Here is a 22074-nt window from a genome sequence, read left to right as displayed (position 1 = left end):
GCGTCGTCCCGGTTTTGAGGGGGAGGCGCCCGATTGGGGGGTGCTCCCGCGGCTGGCCGGGCCTTCTGGGCTCTGGGGATTGGGGGCGTGTGTGAGCACGGAGGTGCCGCCGGGTTTGGGGTGTGGGGGAGTGTCTGTGGCTGCAGGGAGTGCTGCCCGGTTTGGGGGGTTTTCTGCGTTTGGGGGTGTCGCTGAGCTCGGGGCATGCCGGCAGCTTCGGGGGTGTTGCCGGCGTTGCTGGTTTTAGGCTCGGTTCCTGGATTTGTGCAGCGCTGCCCGGTATTTCTGGTTTGGGGGTGCTGCCAGGCTGGGGGGGGGCGCAGAGACCCACGGTTGTGATTAACGCCGAGCAGTTTTCCGAGCGGCGCGGGGGCCTGGTCTCCGGGCTGTCTCACTGCCGGCTTCATCCCCGCTGCCCTGGGGAGACTGGGGGGGGGCTTAATCGGAGTTGCCGGACAAAGCTGCGTTTGCTGGCCCAGCTCCTCAGCCCTCCTCGTCTGCCTCCAGTCGGCTCAATTTAAAATCTGGCTGCTGCTGTGTTGTTTATTCTGCCCTTCAGCTGGAAGCTGCGTGCAGTTGCCCAGAGAAAGGAGTTTAACCCGTGGCCAGGCTCAGAGCTGGGTGTTTTTGCCGAGGCCAGTTTTGTGAATCGTACCTGGGAGCAGTGAAGGGGCAGATGTGTGTCCCCTTGCTCTGCCCTTTCTCTGACCTGTTGAAAGCAGCATCTGCTCCAACCAAAAAAACCCTGACACTGCAGCTGTGCCAGCAGTGCACCTCGTACGGCGTCAGTGTGGCCAGGCTGGGCGCCTCGCCTGGGCAGCCTGAATGTGTGGGTACTGAGCTGGCCCCACCTTGGGAAGAGCTGGGGGCACCCCCCCCCCACCCTCGGGTTTTTTTAACTTTTCCTGACAGAGGTGAAATCATGTCTCGCAGAGTAATTTCAGGAGAGCACACGTTGTGCTGTCTGCTCAGCTTTGGTAGTAAATGATGTGTTTCTGTTTATAGTTTAATGGTTTTATTCCTTGTTTTGAGTCTCTGATGCAGATTGTTCAGAACCATTGATCCAGGCTGGTTTTTGTTTTGTTCCTGCGGTTTCACTTGGCGGTGTTGCAGAAGGGACACTGGGCCATGCTGCTCCACTGCTGTATGCTGGGGTGGCCCTGAGGAAAGAGGCTTTAGGAAATCCTTTCCCGAGTCTAGCTGAAGCTCAAGTGATCTTCTGCCACTGGAATTCCTGTGGCACTTGCATCACTTGGCAAGTTCACTCACTTTTCTTGAGTTCACCTTAGTTTCTGCTCAGTATGAGATTGCTGGCAAGCAATTCCCACAATCTGCTCCTGTTGCATCTTCCTGTTGCTCTGTGTGTCACAAAGCGGTTTGTCAGATGACTGTCTAGTGAATAGAGACTCCCAGTGATGGTCAGCTATTAAGGCAATCAAACAGAAGGATGTAACCTAACATTTTAAAGCTGGTTGAAACTAGCAACCTGGATTTATTCTTTTTGTACCTGCACATGTCAGATCCGCTCTGATAGCATCCTTTGCATTCTCCTGATACCAGGAAGGGTCATGAATCTTTAGTCTCATGGTAGGTTTTCACCTGTGAATGTTTCTGCATACTTCTACCTGTGTCTGCTTTTGTCCCTATAAAACTGTCAGTGGAGTCTTTTGCTTTGTAGTCAATGATATTCTTTTGTAGTCCAGTTCATCTGCATTTGTCTCATTCCTTCTCTCAGTCTCTCTGGTTTAGGTAGCAGAATAACCTAATAACCTGTTAAACAGAAGATTAACCAGGTGTATATTCCTATTTTAAAGAATACAGTGTGGGAGAGAAAGGCAGAAGTGTCTCATCAGGACATGAGTGGAAGTGTGATGCAGTTGCCAGTTTTGGTGGTGTTTGGCAGTGATGGTAGCTGCAGCCCTATTCTGGCTCAGGGCTTCTGGCTCGAACTTGGTGCAGAGGTTGCCTGTGTTTCTGGCTTGTTTCTGCTTGCGCCTTTGGTTGGAGTGGGGTCTGTGTGGTTGTCTGGAGTGTGGCATAATGCCTTGTCTGCTTTGGGAAGATTTTGAGCTGTTGGACGGGTGGGACTGAGAGCAGCGTTGGCAGTTAGTTGACTTTTGGCTCCTGTATGAAGTTGTTAGTGCAAGGACTCTGGCTATTTTTTGCTTATCCCTCTTGTTCAATCCAGGTACATCAGTCTCCAAGAAAGGAAGAAGTCTAAAGGCAGCATCCTCCCCAGCAAGTTCTGTTCTAGGCATCTGTCTGTCTTATGTCCACTCTGGAAGTGGTGCCTGTGAAGAATGACGTCGAGAGGTGCTGGGACTGCTTTCTCGAGGAAGAACTACAGGCTGAGCACTGAGCCAGAGAAGTCCAAGGTCACAGGTATGGGCCTGTACGTGCCATGTGAAAGCAGGACCACTGTGGATGGGGTGAGCACCCCTTGCCTCACTTGAGATTAGCTGCCTTCCAGTTGAAGTTACCTTGCTGATGTAAGGTGTGGTGGGGCTGAAGCTGGGTAAATCCCTGAACTGAGATGAGACTTCGTCACACAGCCCTTCCTTATGAGGCTGGAGAAAGTTATGTTGCCTGCCTTTGTCCTGTCTGATTCAGGGACTTCCCCTTCCAGGATTAACAGTTTGTCAAATTCTCAGATTAATCATTTTCTGGGAAATTTTGGTACCTGCTGGACAGTCTGTTTTTTCTTGGACTCGTCAATCCAGCAGAAGGGTGCTTATGAGACCACAGATCTAGCATTTGAGGGCACTCTCGCACCCAGAAATAAAACATGCTGCATCAATGTGACGCAAGGGATTGTTTTGCACAATGAAAGCTAAAGTGAGGCATACATCATTAAAGAGGGCTGTGGGTTAGATGAGATGAGCTGCATTTGCAAGCCTTTCTATGTCAACATCTAGTGCAGGTAGGAGATGTAGGTACTTAAAATGTCCTAGGTATGAATAGGATGTCAGGAATTGCAATAGGGATAAAATTTTTATTTTTATTTTTTGGAAATGAAATTGAATTCCCACTTCTAGCTTTTGAAGTTAGTTTATCTGGAAGCAGCGCAGCAGGATTCCTGAGGATGTAGTTCCAGCTGTGGGGACCAATTTATAACCTCCCATTTGCTATCGTCGAGCAGCTCAGGTTGGAAAGACCCCTTGTTGTGGAGATGCACCCCGTAATGCTGGACTCTAGGGCTCCTAGTGAAGACAGTAAGATGATGAATGGCTTCTTGAAGCTGTGTTTTGCACTGTGTTGATCTGCAAACTTGAACATCATTTTCCCATAGTTACCAGTTTCTTGCTTGTACATGAAATTAGTGTTTGAGTTTACCTCCCGACTCCCTAAGCTTATTTCCTTTCTGTTTTTCACAAGGGATTGTGAACAGCAGGCTGCTGAATGATTATCTGCATCGGGTCTTTACCAATGCTGATGGGAACCAGCCTGCAGCTGCTTACAGGTATCAGACTTCTTCTCATTCACTAGATGGCAAACGATGCTGTATCAGTCCCCAGATATACAGCACTGCGGTGAAAGGAAAGATCTTTTAGTGCCACACAGTGATCTTTGTTAAAAGCACAGCAGCACCGTGTTATAGAGATTACTCTTAACTCGTAGGTCTTGTCCTTTAATGGCTTTTTTAAATTTCAGGGCTTGCTGAGAAGGATTCTTCAGATTTTTTTACATGAAAAACTCCATATACGAAATCACTAGGCAATATTTCTGAAATAGATAAGCAAGTAGGCGTTCACCTTATTGTTCCTGTTCCCTCTTTACTTGTAAGGAAGTGCAAAATACACAGGTTTTAAGTACAGGAAAGAAAAATAGGTCATCAGTGCACTGTAAACTAAAGGCAAGGCTATTACTGGTATATGGAATGCCATACACTTCTCAGGCTGTGGAACTGTTAGTACTTTTATTATTAGGAGTCATGAAATGAGAAGAAACACAAAATTCCTGTTTAGTGTCCATTTTCTTCTATTTGTTTTCAGTTCTCCTTCACCCTGTAGCCTAGAAGATTGTAGCTTTGGATGAGAAAAATTTCCCTTGCACTTAGCTCTTGTGCCAGAGGCAAGTTAGACAGGTTCAGGGCAGGTACAAGTATGGTAGAGTGAGGCAGGCGTGTAGCTCCTGCTGGTTGGTGGTGCTACAGAGTGGCTGGGGTCACATTCCTGGGCTATACTTAGTACTGCCAGCTCAAATGTGAGCTCAGAGGTGCTAAAAATAGCTCTTGGCCCTCTCTGCTCTTGGTGAGCTAGAGTTATGGCAGAGGGGGGAGGCAAAGTGGGTCATGTTACTTTGCCATGAGCTCTCCTGCCAGTGTGCCTTGGAATATTCCATCTGGCTGAGCATTTTGGTTTTCAGTATTTCTAATTTCTTTGCCTGGTGATTAATGACTTGAAAGCAGAGAACTGATAGTTTGTTGGACTGATCTGTCTCTTTCTTCCCTGCCTTCCACCCTTTTCCTTTGACTTGACTATTTGGTAAAAAGCCCAGTAGCAGTCAAATAGGTCTTGAAAATAACATTTGCCATATGAGAGCAACTTTATGGTATGACATTTTCTATTCAGAGGCCTAAATTCCTCACAGAGGAACTCACTGCAGTCATCTCTCTGTCTGTCTGTCTCATACTCTTCTAACCTCCTTCTAGAACTCCTCCTCCATGGTAGCTGCTTGAACTGCTTTGCTGAAGCCACCTTCTGTCATGCCAAGCAAAACCAATTTCTTGATTCCACTTCTGTGCATCTTCACATCCATCAGGCTTTCAAGAGGTCTTTCACCACAGTCTTAGGGAAACCCCTAGTCCTGGGAAGTGGGAAATTGTTCCACAGATGGCTTTGGAAATGGGAAGCAGGGATAGGAGCAACTAGTGACTCTCACAGTAAAAGGAGGCCCTGCTGGGGTCCCTCAAAGACCTGCAACACAACCTGTGTTATTCCGTATATCCTTAGGAGACTTGGAAAGGGAGAGAGAGCATGAGGTGGGAAAGTTCGCTGCTGTTACAAAGCTATTTAGAGCAATGTAAAGGTAAGGTGGCTGTCATAGTGACTGGACAGTGAAATGATCTATGAAACCATGCAAGGAAATGAAAAGTGAAAGTATTGAAAGGGAAACAGCCTCAACGTTGTGCACAAAATGGTGGGCCCTGTGCTGATTTTTACTGTGTAGGAATGAGATTGGGGTAGGGATACTAAGTCAGAAAAAGAAAGTAAGAATTTAGGAATTACTAGGAAAGAAAGGGATGTAGGATAAGGAAGATCGTTATGCCACTGAATAAATTTGTGGTTTACCCTCATTTCGATTATCATGTTTTTCTGGTCTCACCAACTCCAAAAGGGTGTTTTAGAGCTGCAGAGGTTTTGAGGAAGGGTAAGAACAAGTCAGTTATCTGGAATGTCTTTGTACAAGAAACAGCTAAGTAAACTAGCCTTGAAGAAAGAGAACCAGGGGAGGGCAGTATGAGAAAGTTCTCTAAAATAGTGGCCCAAAGGGAGCACATAAGAGACTTCTCCTCCGTATGAAAACAAAATGGTTTTGTCTGTTGTCAGAGAGAGGATGCTGGGCTAGCCTGACCTTTGTCTGAACTGCTTCAGCTGCTGGTGTGGTCTTCTGTTTTGTATTACAAAATACTTGGGGGAAGAAAACTTTGCCAGGTTTGTATGATGTTGACTGCAGCAAAGTTGTGGTCCACAGTTCTTGGTAGTACAGCTGGTTTCTTACTGCCACTGTACCACAGTATAGTTTTCTTACCGCCATAAAATACTCCTGAGCAGACTGAAGACTTTTAAGATCCCTCGTTCACGCTATTTTTGGTCTTTGGTTCAGTCATTGCCCCAACGCAGCAGAAAAATCCTCAGATTCATGACAAGAAACACAGATAGACAGAAATTCCTGGTTCGTGTCTCACAGTGCAGGACTGTGTGGACACATGTGTCTGGGCTGAAACTCTTTAAGACTTGGAGACAAGAGTTTTCTGAATTGCTTCTGTGCATGTTTATTTCCTAGAAAGCACCTGACGTTCCAGAACCTGCAGGAACACCTTGACCGGTTGCTGGCAGAGGAGAGTGGCTCTGAAGACAGTCGAGGTAGGAAACACTGAATATTTGTCCAATTTGTGCTTCTGCTTGTGCTGCTTAATTGGGAGGACAAGTTATATCACGAAAGATAGTTCCCTGAGTGAGTGTTGTTCTGCCCCCTGTGCTCTAATTTATTGTACCTTCAAATCCTGCCTATGAGGGGCTCACCAGATAGCCCTGGAGCAGGTCTGCTTGCAGGTGGAGGCAGCATATTTCTGTGTGAAAATGCCTGGGAAAGCAGTTTTAAAGCACTGATAATGATATGCAGAGCCATTGCTATGACCAGCAGTGTGCAGTGCTATCCTCAGTGGGAAATGCAGAGGCTTGTTGACAGTTTTCACATATTGGTCTCCCCTAGGTACTCACTTTGGGCCTCAGGCTGTTGCCTGTATCCTTGCTAGCCTCTGTTTCCCTGAATGAGTCAGGATGTGGCAGGATACAACCTGGCTCCTCTCCTAAAAAGAAGAATTTTTCTTGCTGTCTGCAGTCAAAGTGTGATACATTGGCCAAACATTTGGCTTATAGTTTGGTGTTTGAATCCTGCTGAAGTAAAATTTTCAAGCAATGTGGAAAACTTAACATATGACCTGAATGCTGCATAGCTAAGACCTTGTGTGTTGCTGTGAAAACTTCCTTTTAAATCTCACTGGTGTCTCCTTTCCTGAGGTTCTCATGGTCTAACATGGGTAACACTATTTTAGTCTTCCTCCACTGTAGCAGAATCCAGGTGCTGTTGTAGTCTAGCTGGAGGCACTCATTGGGTGTACTGTTAAATCCTGCACACCTTTCCCTAACAGGTTTTCTGCAACTCTTGTTTCAGATCAGGTAGCAGAGGGCCGGCTTGGTCCCTCTACTGTGGTGTTGGACCACACAAGCGGTTTTGAGGGGCTCCTCCTGGTCGATGATGACTTACTTGGGGTGAGTGTGATGCTGGGTGCAGCACAAAATGGTCTCCTGGGACTAAAAGCACTCTGGGCTTCTTGGTTTGTTCTTCATAACAGATCCCTGTCACTGGCTTTGTAGCGTGTTGTAAACGGAGTCTACCCCGAAAGCTGCAGGATCCTGGAGGAAATGAGCTCTCCTGGGAAAATGTCTAGCAGTACCCCTAAGTCTCAGCAAGTTCTGAGTAGAACTGTGAGGAAGTAAAAGGATCACCCTGACCCAGGGGTTCACTGAAGAGCTTGGCTAAGCAGAGGAGAGGCCAGCAGCCAGCTTTCCTGTCCCTCCCTCCAGCAGACTGCCTCTTCCTTCCTTCCTTCTGGTCTTCTTTAATGGTGGCAAGAGGCTGAAGCTGAGGCTTTTCTTTCTCCTTTGTTTCCACTAGCTCCCTGCTTGCTCCTTAGCTGATATTCCTCATGCAGAAAATCAGCTGAAAGAATCCACTGGAATTTAATCCTTTCCTACTTTCTGCACTTTCAGCCTTTCACTGTGCACACATGTCCCATGCTCCTGTACTCCTCATTCCCTCCTTTGTGTATCCTTTTTTACCTCTACCAGAGGAGGCTGCCCTGGTCTCCCCTTTGCCATTACCCACATGCTGTAGCTTACCTTGGCTGTACCTAGAACTTACCCTCATATCGGATCAGACTGACGTGCCTGTGAATTCCTTGTTGCTACCTTCATCTCTTCTTCGTGGTCTGTCCAGAGATTGGGAGAGTCAGGAGTTAACAGGATTCAGTTTCTGGGCAGCATGTTATCTGCTAGTCCTGGGCTTTTATCTGGACACCCTGAATCTATACTTTTGTTCTAACTTGTCCAGGATTCAGATGTCTTTCCTGTATAATAGTCACTTTTGTATACCTGTCACAATTCGCTGGGAATGTGTCTGTCACCATGTTGCCCTTGCACTGCTGCCATGCTGCATGCTTCACTGGGGCTCATCAAGTACAGATGAGTTGTGGGGAGGACCTGGATGATTCTCCAGGGCCTGTCAGCTCCAAGAACAGCTGCTGGGATGGGGAGGATGTCCGGTCTCTTCCCTACACTGTGCTTGTGAATAGCTCTCCATGTCACTTTGGTTTTGAGGGCTAGGACAGAGGGAATGAGTAGGGCTGAGCAAAACTGTCTTTTGTCTGACTTTAAAATATCTTTTATTTGTTGGTCCAGGTGATTGGCCACAGTAACTTTGGCTCCATCAGGGCCACCACCTGTGTGTATAAAGGTAAGGAGAAAAGCAGGCGATGCTTTGAGAAGAGACCCCAGGAGGAGTGTGTGAAAGGTTACACAACTAGAAAACTCTTGAATCTAGATCTTGAGCCCCTTCTTCCCCAGTTCATCCACTGTCTTTTCCAGGAAGTCATGATGGAGGGTTGTGTGATGTTGGTGTGAAGAGGTGGGAAGGGAATGCTGGGGCTGTTCCAAAGCTCCTTTGTGTGCCACATTCTTTTCTGTGGGAGCAATCTCAGGTTCTGCTTCTCTAGCCATGAGCCAGGCGACAGGGATTTACTGTGTGGCATCTCTTTTTTGTTCAGGGAAATGGATTTACGAGGTGCTCATCTCCTCCCAGGGACTCATGCAGATTGGCTGGTGTACTCTCAACTGCAGATTTAATCAGGAGGTAGTGTAACTGCTGCACATGGCACAGGGCTGCTCTGTGTTCCTCCACTGCTTTTTAGGTCAGTGTGGAGCATTGCATTGGTGCTGTGCTCCTGTTCGCTGGCGTTTTGTCCCCAGCGCACACACACACGAAACACCAGGTCTTCTGTTTTAAATATATTTACTAGACTCTGGTTTGTGTTCACAGAATGGTGCAAGGTGTGAAAGCCTTGCATGCTGGGTGTGTTGCTGTGCTCCTGCTGCACATAGCCACTGCTGTGTGTTCGTTTTCAGCTGGCTTCTTCTCCAGAGAGTGTGTGGGTCTGCAGTGCTGGCAGCCTGTCTCTCAGGATGGCCCTCAGCAGCTGATACTATGGGGCTTTTTTACCCAGGAGAGGCAGGCTCAGGCCAGCTCTTCTCAGGCACCGGGTGGGATGTTTGATGCTGGGAAGGGCTGTCAGCTGCAGAGTTTCACTAACCTGCCACTGCAACATGTGAGAGGGGAGGTGGTGGGCATCCTGGGGGGCAGCTTTGACAGAAGTTGGAAGTCTAGGATGTGATGCCAGTACTCTTCTGACCCAAAAAATGAGTTGGGAGTGGTGTATTTCTCTGAATCAAAGATCACAGGCCACTGGATTCATTTCTAGAGTGAGGGCTTTTCCCAGGCAGAGCATGTGTGCTGTCAGCTGCTCTCCCTGTCTGGTGGTCTCTCCCTTAAAGCCACTCTTGCAGTGAGAGGCATCCTCTATGCTTGATCTGGTCTAAGTCTCCTCTTTTATACTTTGGTGCAGGAAGGAGTTGGAGATACGCCAGATTCATATGCGTATGATGGAAACAGGGTGCGCAAGTGGAATGTGACTACTACCAACTATGGCAAAGTGAGTAGCTGTCCTCCCAGGAATGGGATGTAGAGTAAGGAGAAGAAAGCAGGTGGCTCCTTCTGCTTGCTGGATTCTGCTGGGCCTTGTGAAATGCCCTCAAGCTGTCCTCACTGCTTCAGTCTGCTCTTGGGGAGGCTGTGTATCAGCAGTTGTTTGTGCTTTAGGGGTGCTATGTGGGTGCTTTGTTTAGCAGCCCTAGCAGACCGATTCCCAGCATAGAGCTGCTGCTGTTGGTCTCTGGAAGGTTCTGGCTCTCAGTAGCACGTCAGAGGATAATGCAGTGTTGGGATAAATGCACGTTTGATCCTGTGCATGTTCCTAGTGCTGGAGGGGAAAAAAGATCCCGATCAGTGGCTTATGTGCAGCTTCCAGAAGTGTCTGAAAATGCAATGTGAGCTGCTGTGAGAAGGAACTCTCTCTTCTTCAACCCTGAATCACGAGGGATTGGCTGGGTTGAAGTCTTTCTTCTGATGTGGGAACATCCTGGATATAAGTTTAACCTTTTCTCTCCCTTTACTGCAGTCTTGGGCAGCAGGAGACATCGTCAGCTGTCTGATAGACCTTGATGAGGGCACCATTGCTTTCTGCTTGTAAGCATCTTTGCCCAGTTCCCTGATTTGTTGATGTCTGTGTGTAACATAAAGGTTTCCTCACTGCTCAGCAGGTGGCTGAGCCCTATTTTTGCACTCTCCCTTTTAAGTTCCTTGGTAGTTCCAGCCTTTGCTTTTTTGCTTTGTGTTCAGAAACCATCTAAATGGGCTGTTGAGTCTCCCAAATTCAGGTGAGAGCATTTGACAGAAAGATGTTCAAGCTACAAAGTCTGGGTAAAGTTTGCTAGGATTTTGGAGGGGAGGGCATCTCTCATGATGCTTCATACTACAGTTGGCTGAGCCACACTGATTGCTTTTGCGGTCAGTGTAGACCTTGCCTGTCCTGGATTCACAGGGAGCTGTGGAAAGGCTGATAAATCTCCAGCCTCCAACTCCCATGAGTTTGAGTAGAGGCCAGCCTGAATAAGAATTGTTCCCTGGCCCTAAACTACAGCCTGCGACAAGTCAGCCAGAATTAAGAGCTGTTAGATGCTCCATGCCATCTTTTAGAGAAAAGTAGATTGAGAGCATTATCCTTCCATTTCCACCAACATCAAATGAATGAGGCCAGAAATGTCATCTGCCTTCAAAACGTCCTGCTGGTTAGTGATCTCGTAAGGATTTGGGTTGCCCTTGAAACCGAGTGAGCTCTGCATGTTGTGCAGACTCCAGTGTCTTGCTGTGCTGTTGAATGGAAATGGGAGTGCTTCCCATGGCTGTTACTCAGCAAAGCTGTGACGTTTGCATGTGTGCCACGTTATGAGTGGCAGGAGGCATGACTGACTGGTGTGTCCATGTGGGCAAGTTGCTGGGAGGGGAATGCAGATACCTGGATTGCCCAGTTGACCTCAAAACCTTCCTACTGTGACTAAAATCTTGTGGGTTGTCTTTCTTTCAGGAATGGCATATCTCTGGGAACCGCCTTTGATAACATCACGAGGGGTGCTGGAATGGCTTACTTCCCTGCCATCAGCCTCTCGTTCAAAGAGTCTGTTGCATTTAACTTTGGAAGCCGTCCACTCCGATATCCTTTAGGTGTGGGAAGAGGAGATCTAAAGGGAGAAGAGCCTGCCCTGAGACCATCTTTGGAAGCTGTAGAATATACATACCTAACTGCAGTTCACTTTCTTCTGTTGGCACTTGTGCAGAGCAGGGCCAAGGAGAGAAGAGCCAGATATCCCCTCAGCTGGATCAGAACTGCAGGGCACACAGACATCAGTGCTGGTCCCCGACAAGTTTCTGAAATGAGATTTGCTTTCAGCTCTGAATCAGCAGCTACTGCTGCAGCTGGAGGCTGCCTGTTCCCAGGCATTGAGATCTTGCAAAGATTTCACTATCTTGTGATATTGTAATCACAGTATATTGTGACTTGTAATGCCGCTGTGCTGCTGAGCCTCTTGGCCACTGGTTTCTACCTCCCAACTGCATGGGACCTCCTGGCATGGTGTTAGCATTGCCTGCTGCCTTCCTGTGCCAGTGCTGAAACCTGCAGCTCCTGTCACAGCAGTCCTGGGTGTGCCTGTTGATAGCTCTAGTGGGGGCTCCTGTTGGTCTTCCTATTGAGAGCAGAAGTGTGGTGTGAAATACTTGCTGCTTGCAATATTAAGGAAGTGGGGATAAGAGCTTGTGGCTTGTTGTCCATTTAGAAGGCACCGTGGTTTGAACTGTGACTGAGGTGTGCGTGGGTATAAAGTAGAATGGAGACATAGTCTTTTCCTTGCACAAAAAAAAAGAAGTCATGAAAGGATCAGATTGCATTTTACCTTAACACTTGCCTACTTATCCAGTGGAAGGTTACCGCCCCTTGCAAGATCCTCCTGTTGCAGACCTAGTGAAGGCTCGCAAGCTGTTAGGCTACTTGAAGAACGTGATCCATATTGGAATAGATGTGACGGTAGGCTGACGTCACTGGGTGGGTCTGCAGGGCACCATGCTGGGAAATGTGGTTCTGCCCTTCTCAGGACATGCTGGCAGCTCAGATGTTTCCATACACCTGAGAGTCTAAATGCTTGTATGCTTTTGCATGGGGCATGCATGTCCCTGGAGCTCTTTGGCTTGCAAAATGGATTCCTGATAGTTCCAGGACTTAACTTTAATCATGCTGGGCTTTTTTGTTCTCAGTTCTGTTAAGTTTCATTCCCAGTATGGGAATGAAATTTGTAAGGGCCAAAACTGCTGGATTTGATTTTTCAGCCTTGAAAGAAGCTTGTTCATGTCCTGAACATTTTCCTGATGTCCTGGTGCAGTGATGTGACATTCTGGCAGGTCTGCCTTGAGAACTGTTTTGGCTGTGGTGCTGTTCGCTAGAAACCATTTTTTTCTGCTAGGGTGAGAGGTGATCTGTTTATCCCCAAAGCATAGGGAACTCTGTCTTGGCTTAAATGGAGGCCTGCTTTACTAGTTTGCCTCCTCTGTAAGGATTCACATTTACAAATTACCATGTACACTTGAACCGTTTTGGAAAAACATTGTCAAGGTGCATGTGTGTGGCTGATAGTAGCTGCCATCTGGACTGCATTACAGCTCTCCAGAGGTGTGGGCCTGGCTGCTTTGCCATCCTAAATTCCATGTTCAAGGTCTTTACTGCAATCAGTCATGGAACAGCAAACAGTGGCTGCTGCAGGCCTCCGGGTCATTCAGTCATTGGTGTATGGGTGGATTGTGCTGGACCCAAGTCATGTGTTTTTCTGGGTTTGTCTTTGCAGGAGGGGAAGCTGGTGGAGAAGGACACATCCATGTGGCAGCTACAGGGAGAACCCACAGTGTTGATTACATTAGCCCACATCTTCAATTATTTCTCACCTCTTATGGTGAGTTTTGCCTGCCCATTGCAAGCTTCTGTAGGTGCCTGGTATTGTGCTTGCAGGGGGAGGTGAATCTCAGCTTTTGCTGGCAAGTGACTGTGCCTTGGAGGACTGTTGACCTGGCTTTCTGTCTGCAGTGCAAGGTGTACCTGGTGGAAGATGTGCTCATGACCTTCCTGTTGAGCATCCTTGAGCGAGGAGGGGCAGTGGAGGCCCATCCACTTATTCAGCAGCTGCTGGATCTCATGTGGCTTCTTATGGAGGTGAGTTGCTTGGGTGCTGGTTCCTCCCCAGGGATCACAGGGAGACTCTGGGAGGTGCTGAGGACAGGAGCCTTCCCTAGAAAATGCTGGTAGTGATCAGCTTCTTTCTCTTCCTGGTGACAAGATCACTTTTTTTATGGTAGACCACCATCTTACCTAGCTCATCTGGCTGCTGCTTCACACCCAGGGAATGAGGGTTGAATGCAGAGTAATTGGTAACGGTGACACTGGCAATGAGCTAACAAGGCATTTCTAAGCTTCTCCCACTGCTAAAGGAACTGGTGATGCTGAATAACTTCCTGCTTCTGAGAACATCAACTTATCAGTAAGAAAGACTTGGTCTCTTGGATGTTGTTAATGCTTATGTGACTGTGGAAGTCTTAAATGCCACCATGTGCTGCAAGCAGTCGATGAGAGTGTGTAGGATGGGGGTGGAAATGGGCACTGCACTCTCACCACCTCCAGCACTGATGGGGAAAATCATCCTCCAACTTTTCATGACCCTTCCTGTCCAAGCTGGATGAGGTCACTCCTTCCTGGGACACTAGTTTGAGGCAGCCTTTGCTAGCCACCGGGAAGCTGGTGCTGCTGGAGCACTGGGGTGGTTACACAGAGCTGATCACTGCTGGGGATCTGCTTGGAGACGGCACAGGGGCGCTGGCGCAGCCAGCTGTCATGAAAAGTTTAATTTAATAATGCCATGACCCCCTCAGGCCCATAATTTTGGAAGTGAATCTGAACACCCTGGTAGGGCTGCTGTGTTTGTAGAAGAGTTGGCTCTCATCCTGCTGCGAGTTGGATTCAAGAAGAGAACCCTTCCATCATCACATTTACCCAAGAGTAGCTTCTTTCCTTTCTGGGCTGGTTCTGCCAACACTGTGTTGGTTAGGTGCAGGGGATATGAGGATGGGTGACTCAGACCAACTGAATAGGACCAGAACTTTGGCTTTTTGTAGATGACTTTCGGGTTGGTGTTACTAGTGCAGGAATTGTTTCACTGTGGCAAAATAATGGCACCAACTTCTGCTTGGGCTCTCTCCTGATGGACAAACACTGGAGGTTCAGAGCACCTGCTTTTTCAGTTCAGAAATGAATGCTTCCTTCCAAGGTCACACTCTGGGAACTATAGGTGTTCCTGACTCCGTGCTGTTGCTGTTCAATGTGTTTCTTATTTTCTCAGGAGTATGAAGTGCATGAGTGCCTCAAGCAGCTGCTGATGTCCCTGCTGCGGGCTTACAGGTTCTCCCCCATCATTCCAGACCTGGGATTACAAGTGAGTTGCACTTCTGAATGCTCAGGAATCTGTGACTAACCAGTTTCTGTTATGTCCCCTTGTCCAGGGTACATGATGTTTTGGATTTTGCAGTTGTTTGATCCAGAGATGGCAGTTCTGTCACGTTGTACCTATTGAAGAGTCATATCCTCTTCTGTAGATGGAGTCACTTTTGCTTCTGCTGTTTCCCTAGATTCACTACCTCCGGCTCACCATTGCAGTCCTGAAGCATGAGAAATCCAGGAAATACCTACTCAGCAATGTTCTGTATCCTTTGTGCCTCTAAGTATCAGTTACCCATGCCCTCAATAATGCAGCCAAGGAGACTTCAAGGATCTGCAGGTTCTGGGAGGCAGAAGCCACCCTGTCTTTGAGAGATCATTTCTAATTTCACATGTCTCCTCTGTCTGTCTGACACCATTCTCTACAAAGTCCTTCTTTGAGGATGGGAAGTAGGGTCATATAGTTCACATCCTACTAACACAGAGGACTTAATTTCTACCTGACTCTGCTCTCTAATGTCCCTAGAGCAAAACCACTTCCAGAGCAGTCCATCTGCCATGTTAGCATTTGGGTAGCTGCTGTGATAACTGTGTGGGGCTTCTCCCATGAAAAGAGGGCTCTGGATATTTCAGAGCTTTGAGTGGTTGTTTGGAAAGGGGTCTCTCACTACAACTCTGAAATGCCCTGTACCTTCTCCCGACATAGCTTCTGTGCTTGCTTTAACTTGGCCACAGCTTCGATGTGCTCCGTTCAGTTGTGTTCTTCTACATTAAGAGCCCGCTGCGTGTGGAGGAGGCTGGTTTGCAGGAGCTCATTCCCACCACGTGGTGGCCAAATCGCTTCACCAAGGAGGTGAGTAAATGCACATCCACTAAGGAAACTGAAGAAATTTTGTGGTCTGCTGTCCCTGTTATTTTCTGGCTGAAGAAATTGGTTGGCCCATGATTCCAGCTGCATTAGTGCTGGTGGGCCCTGCAGAGCTGTGTGAGAGCTGTAGCCTCTCCATTGCCCTATCATCTTTATTGTCTCCTTAGAGGGAATGTCTGGGGTGTGTTGCTCAGGACAGGGCATGAGGACAGTTTTTGATGACAACAGATTTGGAAGGGAACTTCGCAGCATCTAAGGAATTACAGGTTGACTTGGGTGCCCTCAAAAGATCTCCTGCCCTTCTTACAAGGCCAAGGAAGCACTGTTTAGGTGTTCTTCCAGCTGCAGTCACACACTGGCATGTTGTTTCAGGGAGTTTCTGCTCCATTTGACAAGACATTTTCGTCGTACAGTGATCTCCTCCTGATCAGTGTCTGTTCTCCAACCAGGGCAAGGAGAGTAAGGAGGTGAAGGAGGAGAGTGCTGAGGAGAGACTGAGGCGGCGGGCATATGAAAGAGGCTGCCAGCGGCTCAAGAAACGCATTGAAGGTCTGTGAGGAAGGAGGGAAATTGCCAAGATCCCGTATCTTCTGTGCAGCCAGGGGGACCAACCATGGAGCTGTCTCCAAATCCCTTTCACAATCTGAAGTCCAGCTGTGTTCCTGCCAGGCCAGGCTGTGCTGCAGAGGCAGGGGCCAGCCATGACGTTATCTGGTGGAGGGTTATGAGTGCTGGGACCCCTCTGCACAGACCTGCAGCATCCCACCCTGGGGCATGAGCAAACTGAAACGCCCCTTTAGGGGCATTGTTTATCAGCTGTGGATGAGTTTATTGCTAGGTGACAGAGGACAGAATTCTCAGTGATGGGATTGGCTTTTTGCTGTTACTGGTTCTTCCTGGGCCCCCTCTGCTGAGGAGGTGGCCTTTGTCCTGCGGACAGGGTACTGCAGTTGGGGTTAATACGAGTAGTTGCTCTCCCATGCTTGTTTTCTGATGGCAGACATGTGTCCCCATTTTAGTGGTGGAAGGTCTCCAGGTTCAGATTCTGAAGCTGCTGCTGAACAACAAGGACAGAGGAGGGGTAAGTGCTCTGTAGATCTTCTCCACATCACGGGACTTATAAGGCATAGATTTACCACCTGCTTTTCCTCCTGCTAGGGGGAAGCCTCCAGATACATCTTCCTAAACAAATTCCGCAAGTTTCTTCAGGAAAATGCTAGCAACAGAGGGGTAAGTCAGAGGGACAGCCTTCCTGCAATCCTTACAGAGAGCTCTTTGTCACCTTCAGGCTTGCAGCGTTGCCCTTCTTGCTGGGCTTCTTCTAGCAGTTGATGAATTGAGGTCTAGATATGGTGGGGAGTGAGCAGGAGGGAAAAGACCTGAGGCTAGAAACCAGACATCTTATCCACCTTCTATGCAGTGATTTATAGGAGAGCAGTCCTTGGAAACAGCCTTAGGTGGGAGCTGAATGTCCTCCTAAAAGCTCTTGGGGAGCGTGGCTGTGGAGTGCTCTGCCACAGCTGGCCTCTTGGCTTTGGCACCCTTTTCACTGCCCAGGGGAAGACTGTTCCTCTGGCCCTGGGTCAGGTATTGGCCTGCACCTTTAGGAGGTAGGCATCTGCTGTTGCAGTAAACCCTTTCTGCACCTGCACCTCTGTGTTTATGATCAGCCTCACCTTTTGTGGTGGAGCACGTGCTATCTATCCTCCTCTAGGCTTTCTAGAGGTGGAAACTGCTGCCTACTGTCAGGGCTGGGTGCTCTAGCAGTGCTGGAAGCTAGAGATACTTGCAAGACTGAGAACACAAAGTTTCCTCCTGCTCCGTGTGGCCACTGGGACTAAGATGCACTTTCACACCTGCCCTGATGGCTGAACTCTCATTCTTGCCCTAGAACTTGACTGTGTTGTGCCCACCAGAGTACATGGTGTGCTTCCTGCACCGGCTTATTGCAGCCCTGCGTTTCTTCTGGGATGGCCACAAGGCAAAGACCCCTGCTGCACTGAGCAGTGAAGGTAAGGCCTGGAGGAGAAGCTTTGAAGGCATTTCTATGGTTAGGACAAGGTTTGTCTCTTGGCAGTGCTCTCCAGGATGCTGGAAATTTTGTGTTTCTCATGGTGCTTGAGTCTTCTGTCACCGTGTGTCTGTAGTTCCCAGTTGCCCTGGGAAATTCCTGTGTGTGGCTCTATACCAGTTAACATCCAGACCTGGGACTTCCAAAGAGTCACCTGTACTGTTTGCTAGTTCCCCCTGTGTGCTCTGGAGCAGAGTCCAGTATTGGTTATGGATCTGTGGAAGAGCAGCTCAGATCCCATAGTCAAAGTTTAGGGGAAGATAGGTGTCTGGTTTTGTGGTTTCCCAGACTGTGGGATAAAGGGGAAATCAAGTCAGTCCCACCCTCAAACGCTGCCTTGCCTGACTTGCCATGATCTGCTTGACACTCTCGTTTTTACTTTAGGCTGACCCTTTCTCTAGACTTAGTAAGTGCCTTACGATCCCTGTGGGACTAAGTGACAGAGCTGGAGTAGCCAAGTGACGAGCTTTCCCCCAGTGACTGTGGCTGGGAGGGTGGTAGTTCTGGGAGGTTTGTTGTTGATGGCCATCGATTGCTTCTGTTTCTGCATGGATCTAATGCTTAATTGTGGAAATCAGCTCTGCCTTAATGGCTTGTGTTTTTATGACAAGAGTTGTTACTAAATTGTTACACTGGGCCCTGGGGTCTGTCACTAAATGTTAGTCCAGGCTGGGACCTGGGGTCTGTCTTAGGAGGGCTTACATTTCTGCTTGGATTCTGTGCATGGGACTCATGGAAAAAAACAAATTTCCTTCTCTGCTTTAGAAGCGTATGTCCCTCCTCAACTCTTCTATAATGGGAAGGTGGATTATTTTGACCTTCAGCGACTTGGAGGTCTCCTGTCTCATCTTAAGAAGACTCTGAAGGGTAAGTGCTCTCATTTTCAGTGACTGCATCCAGGTCTTGGCTGGAGTTCACCCAAGAGACATCCCAGGAAGGGAGCCGTGGGTAATGAATTGTGATTAAATTTAAGGAGAGGAGACTTGAATTTTAATGAAATGCAAGTTATGCTGAAAAAGACACCATTCCTCTTGCCTGGAGTGTCCTTTAAGTTAACAGTTTACTGTTTATATCGCTGAATGGGGCCTGTGGCTGGTGGAGGGCAGGGGCTACTCTGGGAATATCCTCTGGTGTGATGCTCTTGCTGCACCACAGCCAAGGGCTGGGAACTGTCAAAGCGCTGACCGTCAGCTTGGCTCTGCTGGTTGTGAAGGATGTCCAGGATTTACTTGTTGTACCACTCTGGGCAAGCCATAGCAGCCCTACGTATGTACTGTGTGTTTGTATGCAGCGTGCTACTCTGGCAGTAGACTCAAAGCCTCTGTTTTGGAAGGGTTCAAAAGCCCTTGCTGTTCTGTCAGACTTGGTTGTTCAGGCTTTGTACAGCGTAGCCATCAGCACAGCCTTCCTCTGAGCTGAGAATGGTTTCTGGTCTGAGTCTCAGCCCTAGTGACTAGCACTGAAAAGCTGTCCCATGCTTAAAAAATAGTTTCAGGCCCTGAGTTTCCTTCTCTATGCTAGTCCTGGTTGGCCCTGGTGGTTGTCTTGCAGTTCCTCGGTTTATTCTATTTGTTGCGGGTAGGACCAGGAACAGAAACAGGTCCTGGGTGAGCAGCACCCATCGCTGCTTGGTCTCTGCTGTGTTAGCAAGGGCAGACCTATTCCATGTAAGGAAGCTGAGGGGAAGATGAGCTTGTTCTGATGCAGCATCCAACTTGGCTGGCTGCTTCCCTACTGCTGAGAAGCAGGACAGAGGGTGAGCCTAGGGCTGCATCATGGGAAGCGAAGGGTGACTTCTGCATTCACAGCAGCTTTGGTGTTCTCTGTGTAGATGACCTGGCTGCAAAAGCCAATGTCCTGATCGACCCTGCAGAGCTGCAGGCAGTGACTATGGATGATCTCGATGAAGATGAGGAATCAGCAACATCAGCATCACAGGTGAGCTGTGTACTGTTATTCACCTGCAGGAACCCTGGTGCCAGGGCACCAAGCTCAGCCTCTGGCTAGAAGAGCTTTGCTTTAGATGAAAGTCTGGGTCAGGACTGTAACCAGTCTGTGGGCAACCAGATAAACAGCTACACTTGCATGAAGATCACTGGAAATCAGCAAGATCATGGATGCACCAAGTTTGAGCAGCAACATTTTCTTTGCTCTGCTCTCTCACTGCCCACTGATCTGAATATGCCCTCTCCACTCCATGGCAGCTCTCGGTGCTTGCCTTTGAAAGAGTGCAAGGCAACTGCCAACAGAGCAGCTTCTTGCTGTGCAGATCTGCTGCTCGTATCTGGCATGTATCCTTAGAGGGAGGAATATTCATTTTCTAACCTGGCACTGCTGGCCCAGCCATGATAGGAAGGATATCTGCTTGCCTTCCAGTGGCCACTGCATCCATACCAACATCCTTGCAGGAGCAAGGGAGGAACAACTGACAGCCAAACAGCTAGAAATGTTTTTCTCTTAATTTCCTTTCAGTCTCAGCGTCCCTCTGCTGCCCTGGCCATTGGCGGAGCTCTTGCCAGACCTGGCTGGCTCAGCTCTCCAACCCTGGGCCGTGCCAACCGCTTCCTCAGCACAGCGGCTGTCAGCCTGATGAACCCACGGCGGCCTCTTGGCACCCTGGAGAAGATCAAAGTGCGCACACTAAGTGTGGAGCAGCGGACAGAGGAGGACAGTGAGTACTTCTGCTGTGTGCTAGCGTGGCCCAGGTGGTCCCTGGGAGACTGGCATCTTCCAGCTCCCAGTACTGTCAAGAGGATACTGCCAGCTTTGCTCCTTCCTATTCCCAGGGCATGCTGACACCCACAGGTCCACAGTTAATCACTTTGCCATCCTGAACATGACAGTAGTGATGCTGTCACTCTCTGCCTGTAAGGAGATGCTGCCTCGGTTCCTGCAAGTGCAGTGAGGCTTTGCAGCGAGGTAGTTCAGAGGCAGTTTTAGCCACACTTGCTCTGAACACAGATCAGCTGGAGGATGACATGCACTGTAGCAACACCGTCACTGCTGGACTGGGCCAGACAGGCCTCTGAAGCATGTGCAGGGCTCGAGGAAGCGGGACTTGCATGGCCCGGATCTGTTTGAACAGATCTGGCAGGTCAACCTAATGCAGGCAGTGAATGGTGTGTTAGTGTATCTGGTGACTCACATGGGCTGAGAAGGAGCACTGTGTTACAGAGGCACAGCAGGGCTTTGGCTTCAGAGAGGTGCAGGCAGAAGCTGAGGTGACAAAATGCCTTGTTGAGAACTTCTCTCCTGTGTTGGGGATGCATTGCAGTTGAAGGCAGCCATGGAAACGAGGGTCTCTTACTGGGCAGACCCCCAGAGGAGCCAGACCAGCCCATCACAGAGAACTCCCTGCTGGAAGTCCTGGATGGGATAGTGATGATGTACAACCTCAGTGTTCACCAGCAGCTTGGGAAGGTAAGTGGCACGTGCTACACAGGAATCTGTTCCCCCAATGCCCATGCTTCTATAGTGACTCCCTGTTTTCTTCTTATTTAGTGACTGTGTCCTTTTCCTCTCCCGAACCTGGTGGGGGCTCTGGTTGCATGCTTGTATGTCTAGGGAGAAAAATACCCTCGTTTATTGTTGGAATATGCTGGTTTTCAGATGGTTGGTGTGTCAGATGATGTTAATGAATACGCCATGGCACTGAAAGACACAGAGGAAAAAATCAGCCGCTGTCCAAAGAGGGTAAGTGTCTTTTGGACTCCCAGCTTCCCTCTCTGGTAGACCCTTAGTATCTGGCAGAAAGGATGAAGCACAGTGGGTGATGTCTAGCCTTGGAGCAACCAGTGTCTTGGGTGGGGTAGTAACCCATGCCTGGAGCTGGCAGCTGCATTTCATACTGTGCCAACCCATTGTACCGCTGTCTCAAGGAACAGAGGGACTGAAGCAACCACTTCAACTTCTCCCAGACAAGCTGTTGCAGCTTGCAAACCTCCATATGCTGCTGACACCTTGGAGCCAGTCTCCTGGGGTGGGAACTCTCGAATGCTGGACTGGGGACACATCTGTCCCATTCCAGCTGCTGGAGACTGGGTGTATCTGATGATGCATTAAAAAAGTGTCTGACAGTAGTTGACTCTAAAGCTTCTGCCCGCATTGGACCAGCATCTGCATCAAGCCTCATAGACTGCAGCTGAGACTGATAAGAGCTCTTTATAACACTGATTCCCACTCCCTCCACAGAAAGGCTGCTGACCCCTTTCCCTTCTGCCAGGACTCCCTAGCTAGCCGCAGGGTGGTATTTGCTTTTGCATTGTTTGTCCACAGCTCCGAAAAAGGATGCTATAAATGGCAGTGACATCTGCCCTCACATCTCTGCACTCTTTTTCAGAGAAGAGACATCCACGAGGAACTGCTGAAGAGCCAAAAGGTCTTCTCTGAGAAGCTCAATCACCTAAGCCGACGCCTCGCTTGGATAAATGTCACCATTTATTCAAAGGTGGGCAGGAGCATAATGTGAGGCAGCTCAGAGAAGACTGAGCAAGTGTGCCTCTGTACCTGTGCGGCTTGGCTTAAGTGTCACAGGGGTTGTTTTCCCTGGTGTTGGAACAATATTGGTAATCCTTGGGGCTCATTTTTCCCTTCTCATGCATCAGAGACTCCTTCCTAGGCCTGAATTCCCTCCTGTCCCAGGCTTGGTCCCGTAGTGTTTGTTAGGACACAGCCCAGTCCGTTCTGAGCTGTGCATGGTGCTGTAGGCTT

The 22074-nt window shown here is 48.7% G+C and overlaps 1 protein-coding gene across 5 annotated transcripts in view; it reads left to right on the top strand.

The window, feature by feature from the left end:
- RNF123 (ring finger protein 123) overlaps positions 1 to 22074 on the top strand; it is a 51638-nt gene that overhangs the window by 235 nt on the left and 29329 nt on the right. For 2 of the 5 annotated variants that reach the window (XM_074913997.1, XM_074913995.1), the window contains exons 2-26: positions 2189 to 2382; positions 3376 to 3460; positions 6007 to 6086; positions 6898 to 6995; positions 8184 to 8238; positions 8549 to 8634; positions 9404 to 9490; positions 10016 to 10083; positions 10982 to 11107; positions 11863 to 11977; positions 12789 to 12893; positions 13025 to 13150; positions 14331 to 14423; positions 14617 to 14690; positions 15161 to 15278; positions 15743 to 15842; positions 16313 to 16374; positions 16452 to 16523; positions 17185 to 17305; positions 18130 to 18231; positions 19196 to 19302; positions 19837 to 20035; positions 20639 to 20784; positions 20974 to 21057; positions 21704 to 21811. In XM_074913997.1, coding sequence (XP_074770098.1) covers positions 2301 to 2382; positions 3376 to 3460; positions 6007 to 6086; positions 6898 to 6995; positions 8184 to 8238; positions 8549 to 8634; positions 9404 to 9490; positions 10016 to 10083; positions 10982 to 11107; positions 11863 to 11977; positions 12789 to 12893; positions 13025 to 13150; positions 14331 to 14423; positions 14617 to 14690; positions 15161 to 15278; positions 15743 to 15842; positions 16313 to 16374; positions 16452 to 16523; positions 17185 to 17305; positions 18130 to 18231; positions 19196 to 19302; positions 19837 to 20035; positions 20639 to 20784; positions 20974 to 21057; positions 21704 to 21811 — 2499 coding nt within the window. In that variant the 5' untranslated portion in view covers positions 2189 to 2300. Of the gene's footprint in view, positions 1 to 207; positions 1588 to 2188; positions 2383 to 3375; positions 3461 to 6006; positions 6087 to 6897; positions 6996 to 7078; positions 7352 to 8183; positions 8239 to 8548; positions 8635 to 9403; positions 9491 to 10015; positions 10084 to 10981; positions 11108 to 11862; positions 11978 to 12788; positions 12894 to 13024; positions 13151 to 14330; positions 14424 to 14616; positions 14691 to 15160; positions 15279 to 15742; positions 15843 to 16312; positions 16375 to 16451; positions 16524 to 17184; positions 17306 to 18129; positions 18232 to 19195; positions 19303 to 19836; positions 20036 to 20638; positions 20785 to 20973; positions 21058 to 21703; positions 21812 to 22074 lie in introns of those variants that run through there. The other 3 variants (XM_074913996.1, XM_074913998.1, XM_074913999.1) reach the window with 3 other exon arrangements.

This window comes from Athene noctua, chromosome 10, assembly GCF_965140245.1.
Source record: "Athene noctua chromosome 10, bAthNoc1.hap1.1, whole genome shotgun sequence".
Lineage (NCBI taxonomy): Eukaryota > Metazoa > Chordata > Aves > Strigiformes > Strigidae > Athene > Athene noctua.
This window is presented reverse-complemented; position numbering and strand designations above follow the sequence as displayed.